Source organism: Oncorhynchus masou, chromosome 31, assembly GCF_036934945.1.
Source record: "Oncorhynchus masou masou isolate Uvic2021 chromosome 31, UVic_Omas_1.1, whole genome shotgun sequence".
In the NCBI taxonomy this organism is placed as follows: domain Eukaryota; kingdom Metazoa; phylum Chordata; class Actinopteri; order Salmoniformes; family Salmonidae; genus Oncorhynchus; species Oncorhynchus masou.
The window spans coordinates 78640152-78663654 of NC_088242.1; the positions used below are offsets into that span (position 1 = coordinate 78640152).

The 23503-nt window shown below is 42.2% G+C and overlaps 1 protein-coding gene across 2 annotated transcripts in view; it reads left to right on the forward strand.

Moving 5' to 3' along the window:
* Positions 1-23503, forward strand: part of LOC135524506 (E3 ubiquitin-protein ligase znrf1-like) — a 42437-nt gene that overhangs the window by 17221 nt on the left and 1713 nt on the right. For both annotated transcript variants that reach the window (XR_010452963.1, XM_064952095.1), the window contains exons 3-4: positions 22828-22933; positions 23264-23354. Coding sequence is in view for 1 of the 2 variants with exons in the window: in XM_064952095.1 (XP_064808167.1) it covers positions 22828-22933; positions 23264-23321 (164 nt within the window). In the remaining variant the exon portion in view is untranslated. The remainder of the gene's footprint in view (positions 1-22827; positions 22934-23263; positions 23355-23503) is intronic.

Consider the following 23503-nt stretch of genomic DNA (forward strand, 5'->3'; position numbering starts at 1 on the left):
ACCCTGTGGGCTACGTGTCACATATGACCAGTCTGCTTTCTGGGGCACATTTAAGGCCAGGTATGACTGGACACATAGGGAGAGGGAGAAGGAGACCGATGAGAGGCTGAAAATAAATGGGGGTAAAAGATTGATTGAGATAGTGAGAAGAAATAAAAAGAGAAACTGACTGGTATTGATGGAAGAGTACAGAGAGTGATACAGTGATGGCTGATGAAGAGTAAGAGGGGAGAGGAGTAAGAAGATACATATCCTTGTTTGTGTGGTTTTCCACTTCCCTGTCACTCTTTCTTTTCTTACTTTTTCTCCCCCTCTCCATCTCTTCCGCTATCCCTCTCTATCATTATCTCTTTCCTTCTCTCTGTCACTCCCCCCCCTGTCCGCAATCCCCTACATTTGTGACACACAGGGACAGGACTGTGGCTTATCTTATTTCCCAGAATGCTCTGTGGTCTATTGTCAATCAGCTGGGCCCACTGCCTGTCACACATCAGCAGATCTCCTCTCTGCAAGGCCAATGTACACACACACACACACACCCTGCCCGCAGTGGCCCGTGATAAATGTGTGTGCCTGTCTGTATACTTACTGTGTTTCTGTTTGTGGAGCATTTCCAGAGTTGTGTGTGTCTATAGAGAAATAATGAGATAGACAATACATACATTGTGTGGGTATCTGGCCAACAAGTTTTGCATTGTGATATTGGTTAAGGGTTTGAAATGCCACACATTATTGTGTTGTATACCCTGTGGTATAGCGCCATGAACTCCCATCTACCCCAGTGGGTATTGCTCCTGCTATTGGATGAACATGGGGTGACACGTAAGTTACACCCAGATAATACAGAAATAGCATTGCATTAACAGCAGTCAAAGACAGTTCCATCAAAATTATATGAGACAATGTAATATCTTGACTGTATTGAATTATTCATGTAATATTTAGCTGATAAACTCCTTCCACACTCAGAGTCATTTGCATACAGTATATTACCAACAGAGATTTGGCATTCTCCCCAAACACATCAAATAGGAGGAAAGTAGTTTGTTCTCTCTCTCTTTCTCTCCAACTCTATCCTCTCTATTCAAGGGCTATATTTAAGCATACAAAGTCGTAGCCCAAAAAAGACACAGTGGTCAGCTCACGTGGACTGCGTATACCAAGGCCTCACTCTCCAGCTCATACTCACATGTTCACTAAAACAGTGGCACATTCATTCACTCAACAACCACTTCACGAACACCCCTAGAATCCTAGAAAATACAAACAAGACAACCTATCTTAGCAACCACAATAATGAAACAATTTAACACAAATAAAAATACATACACACCACACAGTCACAAACAAATAGTACATAAGCCGTATACAGAGAGCCCTGTAGACATGATGCACTGTACATTGCAGTGTGAAGACCTAGACCAGGGCTCTCCAACCCTGTTCCTGGAGAGCTACTGTCCTGCAGGTTCTCTCCAACCCTAATTGAGTTCACCTGATTCTAGTAATTAGCTGGTTGATAAGGTGAACCAGTTAGTTACAACAGGGGTTGGATTGAAAACCAACAGGACGGTAGGTCTTCAGGAACAGGGTTGGAGAGCCCTGACCTAGACCTAAATCCATCCATTGTACTGTAGACCACATTGCATGTACACAAACACACACACTCACTCACTCACAACGAACCTGTCTCCACCCTCCCTCCGGCTGGTTGGCGTAATGCAGAGGAAGCTGCTGAAGCCATAGCTCCTTAGAGGATAAAGCTAAGGAGCAGGAGAGTGGACTGGGGGAGGAGGATGGGGTGCTTATTGTTCTAGCGAGGAGTGTGGAAGGGGAACAGCTGTGTATAGACTTACTGAGATCCAGTTTTGGAGATTGAGGATGCTGGAGGAGGAAAGGGGGTGGGGGAGAGGGGGAGGCAGCTAGGGGGTTGATGGGACTGGGCGGCTAAGCTAAGCTGATTTACATTCAGAGCATATGTCTCCTGTCTGTCTCACTCCATTTCACGCTGTCTTCTCCTCCCTTCACCTTAGCTGCCCCACATTCCCTCCCTCATCCCTCTTCTCCCGCTTTCCTTTGTTCATATGAGGAGCTTCAATACTTATAGTTAGAGTTGCAAAATTCTGGGACGTTCCCGGAATCAGGAGGGAATAAACAGGAAATCCGGATTCCTCCATCCAGGATTCTGGAAAACCAGGGAATTTATTATTAAAGTTCCCAGAATTTTGCAACCCTACGGTATTTACCCAGGGATCAAACATTTTTAACGGTCATTCTCAAAGACACACTTCCTTGAATGCTTTGAATAGAGCATCAGAGATTCAGAGCAGCTATCAACTAGTAGGCTACCCTTTGTTTTAAAACCACACACTCACTCACACAAAACAGTCACTGCAAGAAAGCATGCAGGCAGCATACGTTTCCAGGGGAAGAAGTATGGAGTGAGATTTGTTTCTTAACTCTGTAAATATGTTTATCACAATCCGTGTGTATATTCAACGTAAAGTGCATTCGGAAAGTATTCAGACCCATTAACTTTTTCCACATTGATACGTTACTGTCACGCCCTGACCTTAGTATTTTTTGTTTTCTTAATTATTTTGGTTAGGTCAGGGTGTGACATGGGCGATATGTGTGTTTTTGTCTCCTCTAGGGTGTTTGTACTGTCTAGGGTGTTTTGTAGATTTATGGGGTTGTGTCCTTCTAGGTGTTTATATAGGTCTATGGTTGCCTAGATTGGTTCTCAATTAGAGGCAGGTGTTTATCGTTGTCTCTGATTGGGAACCATATTTAGGCAGCCATATTCTTTGGGTATTTTGTGGGTGATTGTTTCCTTTGTCAGTGTTTGTGCCACACGGGGCTGTTTAGTTTCCATTTCACTTTGTTATTTTGTATTTGTGTCATGTTCAGTCTTTTCTATTAAAACATGGCCACTTACCACGCTGCGTATTGGTCTGATCCTTGCTACACCTCTTCAGAAGAAGAGGAGGAAATCCGTTACAGCCTTTTCTAAATTGATTAATAGTTTTTTTCCCCCTCATCAATCTACACACAATACCCCATAATGACAAAGCAAAAACAGATTTCTGTAAATGTTTGCTAATATCACAGTACAACTTGATTGGAGTTCACCTGTGGTAAATTCAATTGATTGGACATGATTTGGAAAGACACACACCTGTCTATATAAGGTCCCACAGTTGACAGTGCATGTCAGAGCAAAAACAAAGCCACAAGATCAAAGGAACTGTCCATAGAGCTCCAAGACAGGATTGTGTCGAGGCACATGCAGTGGGGCAAAAAAGTATTTAGTCAAGTTCTCCCACTTAAAAAGATGAGAGAGGCCTGTAATTTCCATCATAGGTACACTTCAACTATGACAGACAAAATGAGAAAAAAAATCCAGAAAATCACATTGTAGGATTTTTAATGAATTTATTTGCAAATTATGGTGGAAAATAAGTATTTGGTCAATAACAAAATTTATTTTTCTCAATACTTTGTTATATACCCTTTGTTGGCAATGGCAGAGGTCAAACGTTTTCTGTAAGTCTTCACAAGGCTTTCACACACTGTTGCTGGTATTTTGGCCCATTCCTCCATGCAGATCTCCTCTAGAGCAGTGATGTTTTGGGGCTGTTGCTGGGCAACACGGACTTTCAACTCCCTCCAAAGATTTTCTATGGGGTTGAGATCTGGAGACTGGCTAGGCCACTCCAGGACTTTGAAATGCTTCTTACGAAGCCACTCTTTCGTTGCCCGGCGGTGTGTTTGGGGTCATTGTCATGCTGAAAGACCCAGCCAAGTTTCATCTTCAATGCCCTTGCTGATGGTAGGCTTTGTTACTTTGGTCCCAGCTCTCTGCAGGTCATTCACTAGGTCCCCCCGTGTGGTTCTGGGATTTTTGCTCACCGTTCTTTTGATCATTTTGACCCCACGGGGTGAGATCTTGCGTGGAGCCCCAGATCGAGGGAGATTATCAGTGGTCTTGAATGTCTTCCATTTCCTAATAATTGCTCCCACAGTTGATTTCTTCAAACCAAGCTGCTTACCTATTGCAGATTCAGTCTTCCCAGCCTGGTGCAGGTCTACAATTTTGTTTCCGGTGTCCTTTGACAGCTCTTTGGTCTTGGCCATAGTGGAGTTTGGAGTGTGACTGTTTGAGGTTGTGGACAGGTGTCCTTTATACTGATAACAAGTTCAAACAGGTGCCATTAATACAGGTAACGAGTGGAGGACAGAGGAGCCTCTTAAAGAAGTTGTTACAGGTCTGTGAGAGACAGAAATATTGCTTGTTTGTAGGTGACCAAATACTTATTTTCCACCATAATTTGCAAATAAATTCATAAAAAATCCTACAATGTGATTTTCTGGATTTTTTAAATCTCACTTACGTCCGGTCCCAAGTCACTCCCCAACTATTTGTTTGGTAGATTTTGGTTCCTAAACTAACCATGTGTCTGCTATGCTGATTGAAGAAATCCAGTCTTTACAGAATGTACTGGTGATGGTGCCCTGGTAGGTGGAGGGTCTGGAAGCATTTTGAGGCTTTTGGAAGGCTGCCATCATTCACTGTAACCTTCACTGATTGCGTCAGGATCATCCACCCAACCCAGAATTTGAGGAGCATCATTAGCATGTCTCTTAAGGCTAATAATGAACAGAACAAAATCATTCCACTACTTTAGTAGTTTGTACTTTTTTATAGTACACACTACTATTATAGCAAAACTGAATGTCTACATAGGTATTGAACTTGATTCCCGTTTTCAAAAAACTGCCGGAGGTATCCAGTTGTCAAGCATTTTGCCATTGTTGGGCATTCGTCAACATTCTCATCACTGTCGTCGTCCAAGGGCCAGACTATTTGCGCAAGTACCATTTAATAGAAAAAAATGAAATAATTCAAGCACCTCTTGAGAATAACTAGGACCAAAAGGTGCTAGGCTGATCTCTAGACTGAGATCCTGACCCTGTGGTATAACATCACCTTAAATACCCAATTCTCCTTTTTTCTCTTTCTCATTGGAATGTTAGGCGAGAATGTGCACTCAGATTTCCAGCATTTGCGCTGATTGGTTATCACACAAGTTATTTTCCCCAGGGGGGTTGAGACCTGCTGTTTGAATTTGAAAACAAACGGTTTTCAAAGCAAGGAGGCAGCGCTCAGAGGCTGTGTGTGTGTTTTGAGTGAGTGTCTGAGTGACAGAGAGATGCAGCCAGTGAAAGCACATCCACCCCAATTATTGACTCATTGTGCCATCAACATCAAATATCTGCCCCCAGATGCACAGCCAGGGCTCGGTAAAGGGTATAGATTTACTAAAATGTCTAAATATTATGAAGGGCACTATACCTCTAGGCTTAAGACAGCGGCTGCCTCTCACCGAAACACCAATGTAGCAATGTCTGGCCGCTATGTCAGGAAGTTCCACACGGTGGTCTCCTGAAGGCCCTTTCTCATTGTTTGTCAGACCACCTAAAATACATGGCTACAATGCACACAAGCCTTAGGTGATGAGGAAGCAGTGCAACAGTTTTAAAAGGTTTTATAAAAATGTTGGCTTCATGCAGTTATATGCTAATTTCCTCAAGACAAAAAACAATAACAATTGCGCCTAGGGCGGCCAGTCGCACTGTTTCAGCTTTCAACCCCAGTCCCCGTGTGTCGAGACCAAGACACGTTTAAATGTAGACAAACAAGACCTGACCGAGACTAACCATCTTAAAATGACAGATAAATACCAATTATTTTTTTTCGACATTATCCATTGCACGCTGGCAGGGCATGCTCCTCTGTCTTACACGTGTACAAAGCAAGGTGCCCTTTAACTTTTGTGTTTAATCACTTCTACATCAACGAAACCAACAAGAGTCTGTACTCAGTGGTGCATCTTGACCTCTTGAGTTGAGACTACATAGGCTATTGTCTTATCCCAGACCGTGGCTCTTTCTCAACTGTATTTCCTGTTTTCCTCACCTCCTTGAATCCATGACAACAACAAAAAACACATGTGAGAAAAATGTCAGAGGAATCTCAAAAAAGGGAAAGGGAAAGGGGGGAGAACTCCTCAGTTGTACAACTGAATGCCTTCAACTGAAATGTGTCTTCTGCACTTAACCCAACCCCTCTGAATCAGAGAGGTGCTGGGGGCTGCCTTCATCGACATCCATGCCTTCAACTGAAATGTGTCTTCTACATTTAACCCAACCCCTCTGAATCAGAGAGGTGCTGGGGGCTGCCTTAATCGACATCCATGCCTTCAACTGAAATGTGTCTTCTACATTTAACCCAACCTCTCTGAATCAGAGAGGTGCTGGGGGCTGCCTTAATCGACATCCATGCCTTCAACTGAAATGTGTCTTCTACATTTAACCCAACCCCTCTGAATCAGAGAGGTGCTGGGGGCTGCCTTAATCGACATCCATGCCTTCAACTGAAATGTGTCTTCTACATTTAACCCAACCCCTCTGAATCAGAGAGGTGCTGGGGGCTGCCTTAATCGACATCCATGCCTTCAAATGAAATGTGTCTTCTACATTTAACCCAACCCCTCTGAATCAGAGAGGTGCTGGGGGCTGCCTTAATCGACATCCATGCCTTCGGCGCCCGAGAACACAATTAGGAAAGACAATTAAGAAAGAGACGTGGTCTCAAATAGCATTATATTTGTAGTCTCTCAACCCATGTGGTGAAGCCTTAGAGCAGCACCCAGTCCATGATATTGGTACCAACACATAGTATAGACACCATGAATTAACAAAGACAGCATATGTGGTCTCAGGATCAGAACAACAGGATAAAGTAAATCTATTATAATGACACATTGACACAATACATATTGTGTTCTTAGAATGACAATAATGTACACTATCAATATACACACCAGCTTAATGGTTTCACGGATGTCCAAGGCCAGACAGTCATATAGTTCCACAGTGGCAGTATCTTCTTTTCTCCCCAAGAAAAACATGGACCACAGCTGAGCTCAATCCACAGAGGCATGGACACCCATGACAAGGTGTATGACATTAAAGTGAGATTCATATCATGTGCCTTTATGCTCAAGTTAAGTCTGTACAGTATGTTTACAAAACGTAGCCTTTTATTTAACTGGTAACATTGCCCTCAACCCACAAGACAAAGGGCAGGAAACTGACAAAGGAAATCGACAGAAACAGAATGCATGTTATTTACTAGGCAACAATATATTAATCAATGTTACAATGAACAACAAATTACTTGACTAGCCAGCAAATAAGCCTAGATGAAGCAAAACACAGCTAGCAGCATTTCTTACTTTTTTATCAGATAATGGTCAAATTTCATACCTTCAAACCAGTTGGGAAAGAGCAATTTGTCCTCCCTCGAATTACTTGTCCTCTAGTTCCTGAATGAAAACATCAGCTAGCTAACTATCTGGCTAGCAAGATCACCAATTCAGGATTTAAAAACTGTGCGGTCCTTCATAATTGACACATTCCTGAAGTTACAATTAGTTAGTTTAACGTAAGTTGTTCATCTAGCATAAACATGACGAGATTGCCATCTATGTTAGCTAGCTTTATCGCATCCAACGTTGTTAGCTAGCCGATGTTATAGCTAGCAAGCTATAGTTAGCTAGCTTTACTTGGCATCGGTTGTACAGTTGAAGTCGGAAGTTTACATACACTTAGGTTGGAGTCATTAAAACTTGTTTTTCAACCGCTCCACAAATGTATTGTTAACAAACTATAGTTTTGGCAAGTCGGTTAGGATCTACTTTGTGCATGACACAAGTAATTGTTCCAACAATTGTTTACAGACAGATTATTTCACTTATAATTAATTGTATCACAATTCCAGGGGGTCAGAAGTTTACATGCGCTTAGTTGACTGTGCCTTTAAACAGCTTGGAAAATTCCAGAAAAATGATGTCATGGCTTTAGAAACTTCTGATAGGCTAATTGACATCATTTGAGTCAATTGGAGGTGTACCTGTGGATGTATTTCAAGGCCTACCTTCAAACTCAGTGCCTCTTTGCTTGACATCAAGGGAAAATCTAAAAAAAATCAGCCAATACTTCAGAATGAAATTGTAGACGTCCACAAGTCTGGTTCATCCTTGTGAACAATTTCCAAACGCCTGAAGGTACCACATTCATATGTACAAACAATAGTACGCAAGTATAAACACCATGGGAGCACGCAGCCATCATACCGCTCAGGAAAGAGATGCGTTCTGTCTCCTAGAGATGAATGTACTTTGGTGTGAAAAGTGCAAATCAATCCCAGAACAACAGCAAAGGACCTTGTGGAGATGATGGAGGAAACAGTAACAAAATAATCTATATCCACAGTAAAACGGGTCCTATATCGACTTAACCTGTGTCTGGTGTCTTGTTAGACAATAAACTCTCCTTCCAGACTCACATTAAGCATCTCCAATCCAAAATTACATCTAGAATCGGCTTCCTATTTCGCAACAAAGCATCCTTCACTCATGCTGCCAAACATACCCTCGTAAAACTGACCATCCTACCAATCTTCAACTTCGGGATGTCATTTACAAAATAGCCACCAAAAAAATATATGAATGAGTGATGGTAAAGAACGGCATAGGCAATATGCAGTGGATGGTATAGAGCACAGTATATACATACGAGATGAGTAATGTAGCGTATGTAAACATGTAAAAATGGCATTGTTTAAAGTGGCTAGTGATACATTACATCAAGATGGCAAGATGGCAAGCTTGTGGAAGATTACCCGAAACGTTTGACCCAAGTTAAACAATTTAAAGGCAATGCTACCAAATACTAATGAGTGTATGTAAACTTCTGACCCACTGGGAATGTGATGAAAGACATAAAAGCTTAAATAAATAATTCTCTCTACTATTATTTCACATTCTTAAAATAAAGTTGTGATCCTAACTGACCTAAAACAGGGATTTTTTACTAGGATTAAATCTCAGGAAATGTGAAAAACTGAGTTTAAATGTATTTGGCTAAGGTGTTTGTAAACTTCCGACTTCAACTGTATGTCCTAATGATTGAATTTTACATTCGTATGAAAGTATGCCGTTGAAAATGTTATCATAATTTTTTGATGAAATAAACATAATTCTCACATTTCACAAAGTTGTTGTTTAATATTCTTCTAGAAAATGTTGTCCCAAGACATGGGGATATAACATCCTGCCTTGACATGACGTCATCACACTGCGCCTTACGTGACATAGATCTCAATGACTGGAGCTTCATTGTCCATTTGTGGAATTAACCAAACATTGTCTATCATATTGACAAGATAGTCAAGTGATCGCTCTAACAATAGAAGTACATGTCCTGAAAGATGGAAGTCAGTCGGGATCAGGTGGGACCATTATAGCCAATGAGAAGACAGATACACGTGAACAATAGGCAATAGAGATAGATGGAGGACTCTTCTTTGTATCTGGGCCATTGTAACGTCTGTGACCCCATGGCCAGTGCCAATGTGGCTATCTCCATTTTGAAGTAGTCCATTTTCTTCTTCATTGTGGTGGAAACCCTCAATGACAATGTCCATGCTAAAACAAGTTATATCCACGATGACTCCTCTATATATCTGTGTGACAACGGGCACAACTCCGATATAACGTTGTATTTTAAAGTTGCCGAAATGCCACGTGTGTCCGTCCATTTATATCAGTGCTTTCGCAACAACATAACCATTATGAAACTTCTATTCGATCAAATAAGCCTCATGTAGCAAATTAGCTAATTTGACACTCTCATTGATTCCTCACTTCGTGGGCTTACTTTCGTGGACAAATTTTGTGCTGAGTAAAACCTCTTGCTTTGCCTCTTCTTCTCTGATTGACCACACAAATCAGCAGAAAATAAAGATCCACAAGCACTTTTTGATGTGCAAATACACATTACACAGTTGTAAATGTTAGGAATTTTTAAACATTTGCTCACATCGTCGTACACTTGTTCAAATTGTTATTTTATTTGTGAGCTACGTTAAATATATTTACAGATCATGATTGTATTGCGACTCGTGTTGAACATGTATATGGATCTTGGTTTCATTTGTGAAATATTTATACATATTTACGGATTATGGTTTTATTTAAGAAATGTTTTAATATATTCACATATCATAGTTTTATTTGTTAGTTATGTTGAATATATGCACAGATCGTGGTAGACATATTTACAGAATAAGGAAACAAATCTCACTCCATAATGAAGTTGTCATGGCTGTTGAAGGATGAGGACCAAGGTGCAGCGTACACATTACTTTATTAAAGAATGACGCCGACAAAAAAACAATAAACCATACAAAACAAACCGTGAAGCTAAAGGCAATAGTGCCCACAAACAAAGACAACTTCCCACGAAGAACAGTGGGAAAAAAAAGCTACCTAAGTATGGTTCCCAATCAGAGAAAACGATAGACAGCTGTCCCTGATTGAGAACCATACCCAGCCAAAACATAGAAATAGAAAATCATAGAAACACAAAACAGAGATTTCCCACCCCAACTCACGCCCTGACCAAACCAAAATAGAGACATAAAAAGTATCTCTAAGGTCAGGGAGTGACAGAAGTGAGTGAGTTGCTGTAACAGGATGTGGTCTGGTCTCCTACTTTGGTCTGCCACGGTGCAGCATTTCCTGTCAAATTAAAACTAGGTTTACTGGAATCCACCACCTCGTCTTCAAAGAACACTCTGTTTCAACATGTGTTTCAGTGAGTCACGGTAGGAGTATGAGCTAACATGTCATATCCTGCTGATCAAGACCTTGCTGAACAACTGGCTGGATGTTTCAGTAACAGCTCAGACTATACGGACACACAGACACAGACACACACACAGTACAGCATAACCTTATGAAAAAAGACATGTTCACATGTTGAGCTGACATTTCACAAGTGAAATTTAATTTAGAATTCACATGTTAACACCACCTTTTCACATCTATAACATTTATTTATAAAGCCCTTTACACATCAGTTGAAACCCAGCCTAAAACCCCAAACAGCAAGCAATGCGGTGGCTAGGAAAAACTCCCTAGAAAGGCAGGAACCTAGGAAGAAACCTAGAGAGGAACCAGGCTCTGAGGTGTGGCCAGTCCTCTTCTGGCAGCCGTATTCATCGACCTGGCCAAGGCTTTCGACTCTGTCAGTCGCCACATTCTTATCGGCAGACTCGACAGCCTTGGTTTCTCAAATGATTGCCTCGACTGGTTTACCAACTACTTATCTGATAGAGTTCAGTGTGTCAAATAGGAGGGCCTGTTGTCCGGACCTCTGGCAGTCTCTATGGGGGTGCCACAGGGTTCAATCCTCGGCCGACTCTCTTCTCTGTATACATCAATGATGGTGCTCTTGCTGCTGGTGATTCTCTGATACACCTCTATGCAGACGACACCATTATGTATACTTCTGGCCCCTCTTTGGACACTGTGTTAACTAACCTCCAGACGAGCTTCAATCCCATACAACTGTCCTTCCATGGCCTCCAACTGCTCTTAAATGCAGGGAAAACTAAATGCATGCTATTCAACCGATCACTGCCCGCACCTGCTCGCCCGTCCAGCATCACTACTCTGGACGGCTCTGACTTAGAATACGTGGACAACTACAAACACCTAGGTGTCTGGTTAGACTGTAAACTCTCCTTCCAGACTCACATTAAGCATCTCCAATCCAAAATTAAATCTAGAATTGGCTTCCTATTTCGCAACAAAGCTTCCTTCACTCATGCTGCCAAACATACCCTCGTAAAACTGACCTTCCTACCGATCCTCGACTTCGGTGATGTCATCTATAAAATATCCTCCAACACTCTACTCCATAAACTGGATGCAGTCTATCACAGTGCCATCTGTTTGGTCACCAAAGCCCCATACACTACCCACCATTGCGACCAGTACGCTCTCGTTGGTTGGCGCTAGCTTCATACTCGTCGCCAAACCCACTGGCTACAGGTTATCTACAAGTCTCTGCTAGGTAAAGCCCCACATTATCTCAGCTCACTGGTCATTATTTATTGGTATTTATTTAGCTCCTTTGCACCCCAGTATCTCTACTTGCACATTCATCTTCTGCACATCTACCATTCCAGTGTTTAATTGCTATATTGTAATTACTTCGCCACCATGGCCTATTTATGGCCTTAACTCCATTATCTTACCTCATTTGCACTCACTGTATATAGACTTTTTGTTTTCTTTTGTTCTACTGTATTATTGACTATGTTTTGTTTATTCCATGTGTAACTCTGTGTTGTTGTATGTGTCGAATTGCTATGCTTTATCTTGGCCAGGTCGCAGTTGCAAATGAGAACTTGTTCTCAACTAGCCTACCTGGTTAAATAAATAAAGGTGAAAGAAAAAAAGATGAGAGCACCCCTCCAGCTAGGATGGAGTCCGTCACTCCTCAGCAGGCCACGCTTGGTCCTGTTAGTGAATGAGTCCCAGAAAGAGGGCCAATTATCTACAAATTCTATCTTTTGGAAAGGTTAGAAAACAGTTTTCAACCAGTGATTGAGTTGTGAGACTGCTGTAGAGTTCATCACTCCCCCTAACTGGGAGGGGGCCAGAGACAATTACTCGATGCCGACACATCTTTCTAGCTAATTTACACGCTGAAGCTATGTTATGCTTGGTGACCTCTAGCCTGCAGTAGCCCTGCCCCCTGGTAAACAGTGTATGATCGCTAATATTTTTTTTTTAATTTTTTTATTTATTTTTTTTACCTTAATTTTACTAGGCAAGTCAGTTAACCTCTTACACTTATGGTGGCGCTATTTCATTTTTGGAAGAAAAACGTTCCCGTTTTAAACAAGATATTTTGTCACAAAAAGATGCTCGACTATGCATATAATTGCTACTGTTCGAAAGAAAACACTCTGACGTGTCCAGAAATACAAATATCTTCTCTGTGCGTGCCCTTTAACGTGAGCTTCAGGCAAAACCAAGATGACTTGGCATCCAGGAAATGACAAGGATTTTTGAGGCTCTGTCTTTCATGATCTCCTTATATGGCTGTGAACGCAAGAGGAATGAGTCTGCCCTTTCTGTCGTTTCCCCAAGGTGTCTGCAGCATTGTGACGTATTTGTAGGCAGATCGTTGGAAGATTGACCATAAGAGACCACATTTACCACGTGTCCGCCCGGTGTCCTGCGCCGAAATTGGTGCGCAAAAGTCACCTGCCAGTATTTTTCCATGGGGCACAGAGAGAGAAGCAAGCTTCCACGAACTGCATGTCAATGAAGAGATATGTGAAAAAACACCTTGAGGATTGATTCCAAACAACGTTTGCCATGTTTCGGTCGATATTATGTAGTTAATCCGGAAAAAGTTTCACGTTGTAGGTGACTGCATTTTCGGTTCGTTTCGGTAGCCAGGCGCAATGTAGAAAACGGAACGATTTCTCCTACACACAGACGCTTTCAGGAAACACTGCGCATTTGGTATGTGGCTGGGAGTCTCCTCATTGAAAACACCAGAAGCTCTTCAAAGGTAAATGATTTTATTTATTTGGTTATCTGGCTTTTGTGAAAATGTTGCGTGCTACATGCTACACAAAATGCTATGCTAGCTTTGCATACTCTTACACAAATTAGTCAATTTCTATGGTTCAAAAGCATATTTTGAAAATCTGAGATGACTGTGTTGTTAAGAAAAGGCTAAGCTTGAGAGCAAACGCATTATTTTAATTTTATTTGCGATTTTCAGAAATCGTTAACGTTGCGTTATGCTAATGAGCCTGAGGCTTAGTCACAATCCCGGATCCGGGATGGGGAGTTTCAAGAGTTAAGAACAAATTCTTATTTTCATTGACGGCCTAGGAACAGTGGGTTAACTGCCTGTTCAGGGGCAGAACGACAGATTTTGTACCTTGTCAGCTCGGGGATTTGAACTTGCAACCTTTCAGTTACTCGTCCAATGCTCTAACCACTAGGCTACACTGCCGCCCCAATAATGTGGGTAATGGAGTCGCCAATGACTGGTTTTCAATTTGTCAGAGCTAATGGTGGGAGGCTTCGGTGGCTCAGACCCCGTAACGGGTGGAGGAGAGACCAGAGAAGTGGTCTCGCCTCTGACTCCGACTCGTTGCTTAATGAGGAGAACTGGTTGAGCATTCTGACAGCATTTCTTTCCAGAAGCCATGAGAAAATAGTCCGGCTGGGGGACCTTTCGAGGGGAATTATACTGCTGTCTGTGCTTATTTGTGGCACAAACACTGTTTCATTCTTTCCTACACTTAAATTACCATTGCCTAACGATTATGTCTGAAGCTGGGCTTGCAGCACAGCTAACCTCACCATAAGGTAATAGTTTTCCTGTATATTACAAGTATTTTTTTATTTTACCTTTATTTAAACAGGCAAGTCAGTTAAGAACAAATTCTTATTTTCAATGACGGCCTAGGAACAGTGGGTTAACTGCCTGTTCACCTCATCTGAATTGTAGTTTCACATGAAATTTGCGGGTTTCACATTCACGTGAAAATCAGATTCTTTCAAATGTGAAAAAGTCACTTACACATGTGGGGTTAAAATGTGAATCTGCAATTCCACATGTGAAAGTTAGATTTTCATAGGGAGTTTTCTTACATGTGAAACTGCAACTATGACTTTCATGTGATTATTTTTCATATGTTAACTTGCAATTCTATAACTGTGATTTTCAAATTCACATGTGAAAATCCCATTTGCCATTTCACATGTAAGAAAACTCCACACTTGAAAATTTCACTTTCACATGTGGAATTGCAGATGCACCTGTGGGGTTGGAATTGCAGATGCACCTGTGGGGTTGGAATTGCAGATGCACCTGTGGGGTTGGAATTGCAGATGCACCTGTGGGGTTGAAATAATGTTATTCTCCTCACATGTGAAAAGATGATTTCCACTGGTGGAGTTAGGGTAGGAACATCTAAATAGCCCAAATGCGGGACCAGGGAATGATTTTGAGGGACATTCGCGGAACACTAGACAGAATAATTTTTTGGGGCAGGTTAATGGATCATGTTCAAATGGCAACATAGTTTTGCTGTATGAAGGGTGCTACCTGTTAAAGGGGCAATCCATTTTGGGATTTATAAATGAACGACATATACCTATTGATTCTTGAAGAATATAATGTACAAATGCCTCATGAGTTTAGTTCAATTGTTGTACTCCATCAGAACCCAAAATATAATCTTGTTTTACTCTGTTTGTAAACAAAGTAAATGTAAACAAACACTGTATAGTGTAAAATAACGATGGTTAAAACTAGAATTTCGATATCGTAGATGGTCAGTTCTTGCATCCACAGCTTAGTCTATGGATTTGAGAGTGTTTGCTTTTCTCCAGCTGTTTAGGGGCAGTCCTGGTCAGTCCCTGGATGGGAGACCAGATGTAGCTTGAAGTAGGGGGAAAACCTGTGTTCAACCCACATCTGACTTGAAAATTTTAACAAAAAATGTTTCTTGTTTATTTTTTTGTGATGTTTTCATTTGTATTTATTATAATGGGCAGCACAGCACAGCATAGCACAGCACAGCACAACACAGTCTCCGGGTTCTTCCTGTGCACAGAGACAGTAACTGTGAGCCATGTTGGATCTACAAGCCAAACAATGATGTGGTGGTGGCACTGTGTAAAGGCGCCCGAATACTAGGTTCGGTTTGCTCCTAGCAGAACTCGACAAGGCGAAGTGACCGTCTGTGCCTCGCATACTAAGGAGTAAATCCAAATCATCTTCGCTCCTAGACCCTGTCCATGCATTTCAAGGCTGCATTGAGACAGTGGCTGCGTTTCAAACTTGTAAGAGACACACGCTCGTCCACTTACCCTCGACTTATGCCCTTGGGGGAATCCCCATAATCATCTTTGTCGTCAGTCCAAATGATCAGCCAAGCAAGTGAAGTTCGCAACGTAAGCCCCTCAGCCCTCGTTTTGAATCGAGTTTGCGAGTGTACAATTATATTCACTTCGGGGACTGAAACGCCCCATAATTAAATTTGCGATGATTGTACATCCACTAAGACTTAAAACCTCAACGTCAATATGGAGAAGTCAAGATACAAGTGCAAGTAAAAACAAATGTAAATACATTGTGCTACTAGTACACATGACGGCACAAATACATCTAGTAAAAGTCATGTTTTTGTTTGGTTATCTTTTGGAAATTGTAGAAATAAAACATTTTCCTTCTTCAGAAGTTCCAGCTAGGCAGGCTAGCTAATTAATTTGCTAGCTATCATACAGTAGGCATATATGAATAATTATTTAGTTAATATTAGTAGACATGCACTCATAATTGACTGTAGCACATATAAAGCACCCACAAGCTACCGGTGACTGAAAACACAATAGTTGCGGGACGAACTAGGGACGAATTTCCGGGCAAGGGTGGTCTATTTAAAATTCCTTCCTTCCTCCCTCGCCCCTTGCCCTGCAAGTGTAAACTCGTCAGACGTCATGGTACGTCATCAGAAGTGCCTACTTCATTTGAGGGCTGAGGGGAGAGGGTGTGTATTTTAAGTGTTTGGAATGCAGCCAATGACTTATCTGTGACCCAAGACCTGCTCAGATAATCCCTACTAATGTGTTGCTGAGTTGTCATAGTGCTGCTGCAAATGTACATTGTCCGAGGGGCGTCGGCAGTCATAATGTAAGTAATCTAATTTATGTCCCTCTAACTACCCTGATTTCCCCTGTCATTCCTAAAATTAACATGTGGAGCCTCATTCATGAAATCGATAACTTGCTAATAACTGATAACATTCATATACTGTCTATCTCTGAAACCCACTTAGATAATTCTGTTGATGATACAATGGTAGGAATAAATGGTTATAACATCTGCAGAAGAGACAGGAATGCCAATAGTGGAGGTGTTGATGTGTGGGTTCATGTCATGTTCCTGTAAAGCTTATAGAGGATCTCATGTCAAATGCTGTTGAAGTAATATGGCTAGAGGTTCACCTGTCTCACCTGAAGCTCATTCTTGTGGGAATCTGCTTTAGATCACCAAGTGCTAATAGTCAGTATCTGGATGATATCTGTGAAATACTTGATAATGTATGTGATATCAACAGAGAGGTATATTTTCTGGGTGACCTAAATATTGACTGGCTTTCATCAAACTGTAACCAGTGCCTGCAACCTGGTTCAGGTTATCAGTCAACCTACTAGGGTATTTACAAACAGTACAGGAATTAAATCATCCACATGTATAAATCAAATCTTTACTAATACTGCAGAAATCCTCTCTAAAGCAGTATCCAAATCCATCAGATGTAGTGATCATAATTCAGTAGCCATATCTAGGAAAACCAAAGTTCCAAAGGATGGTCATAATGTGTGACCGACTGCCTTGATTCAGTCTTATGTAGAAACATTTGAAATTGTATTTTGTTTTTATAAAACAGAAACATAGAGCTACAAAATGTTATATCATACACTGCATTTGACAACCAATGGGAAAGTAATTCTGCTTTGAAAGTTGATAAACTAGTAACCTCACTTTTAAGAAAATGGCCTTTGAATGTTTTGGTACCAACTGGAGAGCTCTTCTCTGTCTACACCCAATTCAGCATCGTTCACACCCTCTTAAGATTTAGCCGACCCATGTCTTTAAGGGTTGATCAGGGCTTTCTGTACAAGCACCCAAGCTAACTGGCTAACTTGCTAGCTACTTCCAGACACAAATGAGAGAATAGCTCACTGAACATTACTCTCCATAGCAGAACTGGTTAGGCTGTTTTTATGTTATCTTGAGCATTGGTGACTGCAACTGTGCTGTCAGATTGTCCGTATGGCCATATTCTGCGCTCTGGCACATTCAGATGAGAGTGCTCTGAAATCGGAGTAGGTGGCCAGACTGACTTTATGAACACACCCAAAATGGTTACTTGCATAGTGGAGTCTTTTGTTAAGACATGTAGCTAGCTAGCTAGGTAAACAATAAACCATCATCTCAATTCATGATGTTACTACCCTGCATGAATCTGCAGGTAGCTAACCAACCAGGTTCAATGTTAGCTAGCTAACATTAGGCTATAATTAGCCAGGCAAATAGCACTGAGATACAAATAATAAGATCATACATATAATGTTAGCGAGCGAGCCAGCCAGCTAACATTAGCTGGCTAGCTAACAGTTCACTTTAAGGAGACTAAACTGCTTGGAGTAACCCTGAATTGTAAACTGTCATGGTCAAAACATTTTGATGCAACAGTAGCTAAGATAGGGAGAGGTCTGACATAATGAAGTGTAGTGGCCTGAGGGCACACACTTAATGTGTTGTGAAATCTGTTGTGAATTGTATTGTAATGTTTTTAAAATTGTATAACTGCCTTAATTTTTTGGGACCCCAAGAACAGTAGCTGCTGCCTTGGCAAGAACTAATGGGGATCCATTGATCCATAGTCCATAAATACAAAATACTACCTTAAAATAACTTTGCTTGAAAAATGAGAAAAAATCAGCAATATAATGTTTGTCCCTCTTGAGGCACTATAGCAACCACATAGCCAATAACATTTCCTCAAATAGTCAGAATTATTCTAAGATAAATCAAGAAATCTGAATTCAATTGACGTTTTTGTTGAGGTCTTAGTTGCAAAATTTTACATCAAACTAGCATTTCTCAAGTGAAAAACTTTGCATGAAAACTAGTCGCCTCAACACTTCATTGAAGAATCCCATCCATAGTTCCCACTCCTACTGTTAATCAATCACAAACAAAGGGGCGTAGACTTTGGCTACTGAACTTCGCCTTGCCTCAAGAAAAAGTATTGTGTGCGCGAACAGCCGGAAAAAAAATCTGACAAACACCAAAACAACAACAACAACAAAATGTTGTTATATCAAAACCTAATCAAATCAAATGTTATTAGTCACATGCAAAGAACATAACAGGTGTAGACCTTATAGTGAAATGCTTACTTACGAGCCCCGAACCAACAACAGTTAAAAAAAATACAGATAAGAATAAGAAATAAAAGTAACAAGTACTTAAAGAGCAGCAATTAAATAATAATAGCAAAACTACATACAGGGGGGATACCGGTACAGAGTTAATGTGCGGGGGCACCGGTTAGTTGAGGTAATATGTACATGTAGGTAGAGTTATTAAAGATGATATGGATGCTAACAACAGAGAGTAGTAGCGGCGTAAAGGGGGGGGGGGGCAATGCAAATAGTCTGTGTAGCCATTTGATTAGGTGTTCAGGAGTCTTATGGCTTGGGGGTAGAAGCTGTTTAGAAGCCTCTTGGACCTAGACTTGGCGCTCCGGTACCGCTTGCCATGCGGTAGCAGAGACAACAGTCTATGACTAGGGTGGCTGGAGTCTTTGACAATTTTTAGGGCCTTCCTCTGACACCGCCTGGTTTAGAGGTCCTGGATGGTCCATTCACACTACCCTCTGTAGTGCCTTGCAGTCGGAGGCCAAGCAGTTGCCATACCAGGCAGTGATGCAACCAGTCAAGATGCACTCGATGGTGCAGCTGTAGACACCAAGGAACTTGAAGCTCTCAACCTGCTCCCCTACAGCCCCATCTATGAGAATGGGGGCGGGCTCGGTCCTCCTTTTCCTGTAGTCCACAATCATCTCCTTTGTCTTGATCATGTTGGGGGAGAGGTTGTTGTCCTGGCACCACATGGCCAGGTCTCTGATCTCCTCTCTATAGGCTGTCTCGTGGTTGTCGTGATCAGGCCTACCACTGTTGTGCATCGGGAAACTTACTGATGGTGTTGGAGTCATGCCTGGTTGTGCAGTCATGAGTGAACAGGGAGTACAGAAGGGGACTGAGCACGCACCCCTGAGGGGCCCCAGTGTTGAGGATCAGAGTGGTGGATGTGTTGTTACCTACCCTTACCACCTGTGGGCAGCCCATCTGGAAGTCCAGGATCCAGTTGCAGAGGGAGGTGTTTAGACCCAGGGTCCTTAGCTTAGTGATGAGCTTTGAGGGCACTATGGTGTTGAACACTGAGCTGTAGTCAATGAAAAGCATTCTCACATAGGTGTTCCTTTTGTCCAGGTGGGAAAGGGTAGTGTGGAGTGCAATAGAGATTGCATCATCTGTGGATCTGGAGTGGATCTAGGATTTCTGGTGTAATGGTGTTGATGTGAGCCATGACCAGCCTTTCAAAGCATGGTTCAGTAGTAATTTAGGCAGGGTACCTTAGTGTTCTTGGGCACAGGGACTATGGTGGTATGCTTGAAACATGTTGGTATTACAGATTCAGACAGGAAGAGGTTGAAAATGTCAGTGAAGACACTTGCCAGTTGGTCAACGCACGCTCTGAATACATGCCCTGGTAAGCTGTCTGGCCTTGCGGCTTTTTGAATGTTGACTTGTTTAAAGGTCTTACTCACATCGGCTGCAGAGAGTGTGATCACACAGTCGCCTGGAACAGCGGATGCATGTTTCAGTATTACTTGCCTCGATGCAGCAATTTAAGTAATTTAGCTTGTCTGGTAGGCTCGTGTCACTGGGCAGCTCTCGGCTGTGCTTCCCTTTGTAATCTGTAATAGTTTGCAAGCCCTGCCACATCCGACGAGCGTCGGAGTCGGTGTATTACGATTTAATCTTAGTCCTGTATTGACGCTTTGCCTGTTTGATGGTTCATCAGAGGGTATGGAGGAATTTCTTAAAAGCTTTTGGGTTAGAGTCACGCTCCTTGAAAGCAGCAGCTCTACCCTTTAGCTCAGTGCAGATGTTCCCTGTAATCCATGGCTTCTGGTTGGGGTATGTACGAACAGTCACTGTGGGGACGACTTCATCGACGCACTTATTGATGAAGCCAGTGACTGATGTGGTGTACTCATCAATGCCATCGGAAGAATCCCGGAACATATTCCAGTCTGTGTTAGCAAAACAGTCCTGTAGCTTAGCATCTGCTTCATCTGACCACTTTTTTAATTGACCGAGTCACTGGTGCTTCCTGCTTTAATTATTGCTTGTAAGCAGGAATCAGGAGGATATAATTATGGTCAGATTTGCCAAATGAAGAGTGAGGGAGAGCTTTGTACGCATCTCTGTGTGTGGAGTAAAGGTGGCCTAGATATTTTCCCTGCATTAAAGTCCCCGGCCACTAGGAGCACCGTTTCTGGATGAGCGGTTTCCTGTTTGCTTATGGCCGTAAACAGCTCATTAATATGGTCTTAGTGCCAGCATCGGTCTGTGGTGGTATGTAGACAGCTACGAAAAATACAGATGAAAACTCTCAAGGTAGATAGTGTAGCCTACAGCTTATCATGAGATACTCTACCTCAGGTGAGCAAAACCTTGAGACTTCCTTAGATATTGTGCTTAGATATTGTATTCGCTCGCCTACAAATTCAGAAGGCAGCCCGACATCCGCCCCCTTTTTCTCCGTCTTCTCTTCACACAAATGACGGGGACTTGGGCCTGTTCCCGGGAAAGCAGTATATCCTTCTCGCCGGACTCGTTAAAGGAAAAAGCTTCTTCCAGTTCGTGGTGAGCAAACGCTGTTCTGATGTCCATAAGTTATCTTCAACATGTACAAAAAAAAATAAAAAAGTTACAAACATCGCAAAAAACAAACAAATAACACCGTTTGTTAGGAACACATAAAACGTCATCCATCCTCTCTGGTGTCATTCTACTAAAGACTGATGCAGGGTTTTACCGGCTTAAGCCTGTCGCATGCTTCCCAGTTGAAACAGTGTGCACAGCACGGCCCCATTCTCATCGACGGGGCTGCTGTGGAACAGGTTGAGAGCTTCAAGTTCCTTGGTGTCCACATCACCAACAAACTACCATGGTCCAAGCACACCAAGACAGTCGTGAAGAGGGCACGACAAAACCAATTCCACCCTCAGGAGTCTGAACAGATTTGGCATGGGTCCTCAGATCCTGAAAAGGTTCTACAGCTGCACCAGTACATCACTGGGGCCAAGCTTCCTGCCATCCAGGACCTCTATACCAGGCGGTGTCAGAGGAAGACTTCAACCACCCTAGTCATAGACTGTTCTCTCTGCTACCGCATGGCAAGTGGTACCGGAGCGCCAAGTCTAGGTCCAAGAGGCTTCTAAACAGCTTCTTTCCCCAAGCCTTAAGACTCCTGAACATCTAATCAAATGGCTACCCAGACTGTTTGCATTGCCCCCCCTTTCTTTTACGCTGCTGCTACTCTCTGTTATTATCTATGCATAGTCACTTTAATAACTCTACCTACATGTACATATTACCTCAATTACCTTGCGTAGTCGATGCCCCCGCACATTGACTCTGTACCGGTACCCCCTGTACATAGCCTCACTATTGTTATGTTACTGCTGCTCTTTAATCATTTGTTTATTTTATTTCTTATTCTTTTTTTTCAGTTATTTTTTAAATATTTTTTTAAAACTGCATTGTTGGTTAAGGGCTTGTCAGTAAGCATTTCACTGTTGTATTCGGTGCATGTGACATAAAATGTGATTTGATTTTGATTTGTTGGTCCAGACTAGACTGTGGTCAATGCTGCCCCCTGCTGTTTATTTACATAACAGCAACGAGATCAGGCCTAGACCTCTTTCTGACGCACCGACTAGATGCTCTTCCATCTGACTCGTCCCCAGCTGTGTGTCTTTTGCTCTGTTCTATTCTGGTATCTCTGTTCTATTGCTGCTGTAGTTGTAAAGCCTATAGTAATTTACAGATTTGTTGTTGATCTTGATGTGCCACTGCCTCACTGCCTTTGCTATTTCATATTAGGTACACTTTGATGATATATCATTGCCGCTCACGGTTGTCTTGTGTTTTCTTTTGTGTGTTTGTGTGTATGTGTACCTGCTTGCCTGTATGTGCGTCTGCTTGTGTGTTTGTGTGTGTGTTCCAGATGACGTGCTGGCCAGGGATGCCGGGGAGTGTGTAATCTGTCTGGAGGAGCTGCAGCAAGGAAACACCATCGCCAGACTGCCGTGCCTCTGCATCTATCACAAAAGGTGAGACGATGGGACTACTCAAATGGCACCATGTCCCTTATATAGTGAACTACTTTTGATTAGGGTCAATTGGGGGCTCTGGTCAAAAGTAGGTTGCCACAGGAAATAGGGTGCCATTTTAGGACACACATTCAGACTGAGCTCAGTTCCTGATCCTGACTGTACAATACGCACGCAGGCTCACAGGATTACACACAGCCTGAAATGACCACTAGATTAATTATACACAGTGGGGCAATACATTTAGGCCCTAGCGATGTACTGTAGCTAAGGCCAGAGAGATATGTGCATTCATGTGATGATGGTGGGTTTTCTCCTCTTTCTGTTCAGCTGTATAGACTCCTGGTTTGAGATCAATCGTTCCTGCCCTGAGCATCCTTCAGACTGACTGACCTCTGTGCTCCTACTCCTACTGTTCAAGGTGAGAGCATCTCCTCACCTCCTTCTCTTCCACACAGGAGACTGGTGACACGAGATGTTTCAAAGAACATTATGATCCACATAGCTCACTCACTCGCTGCATAATGCATACGCAGTACGCACACATATGACCACCCTCAATAAAACTCA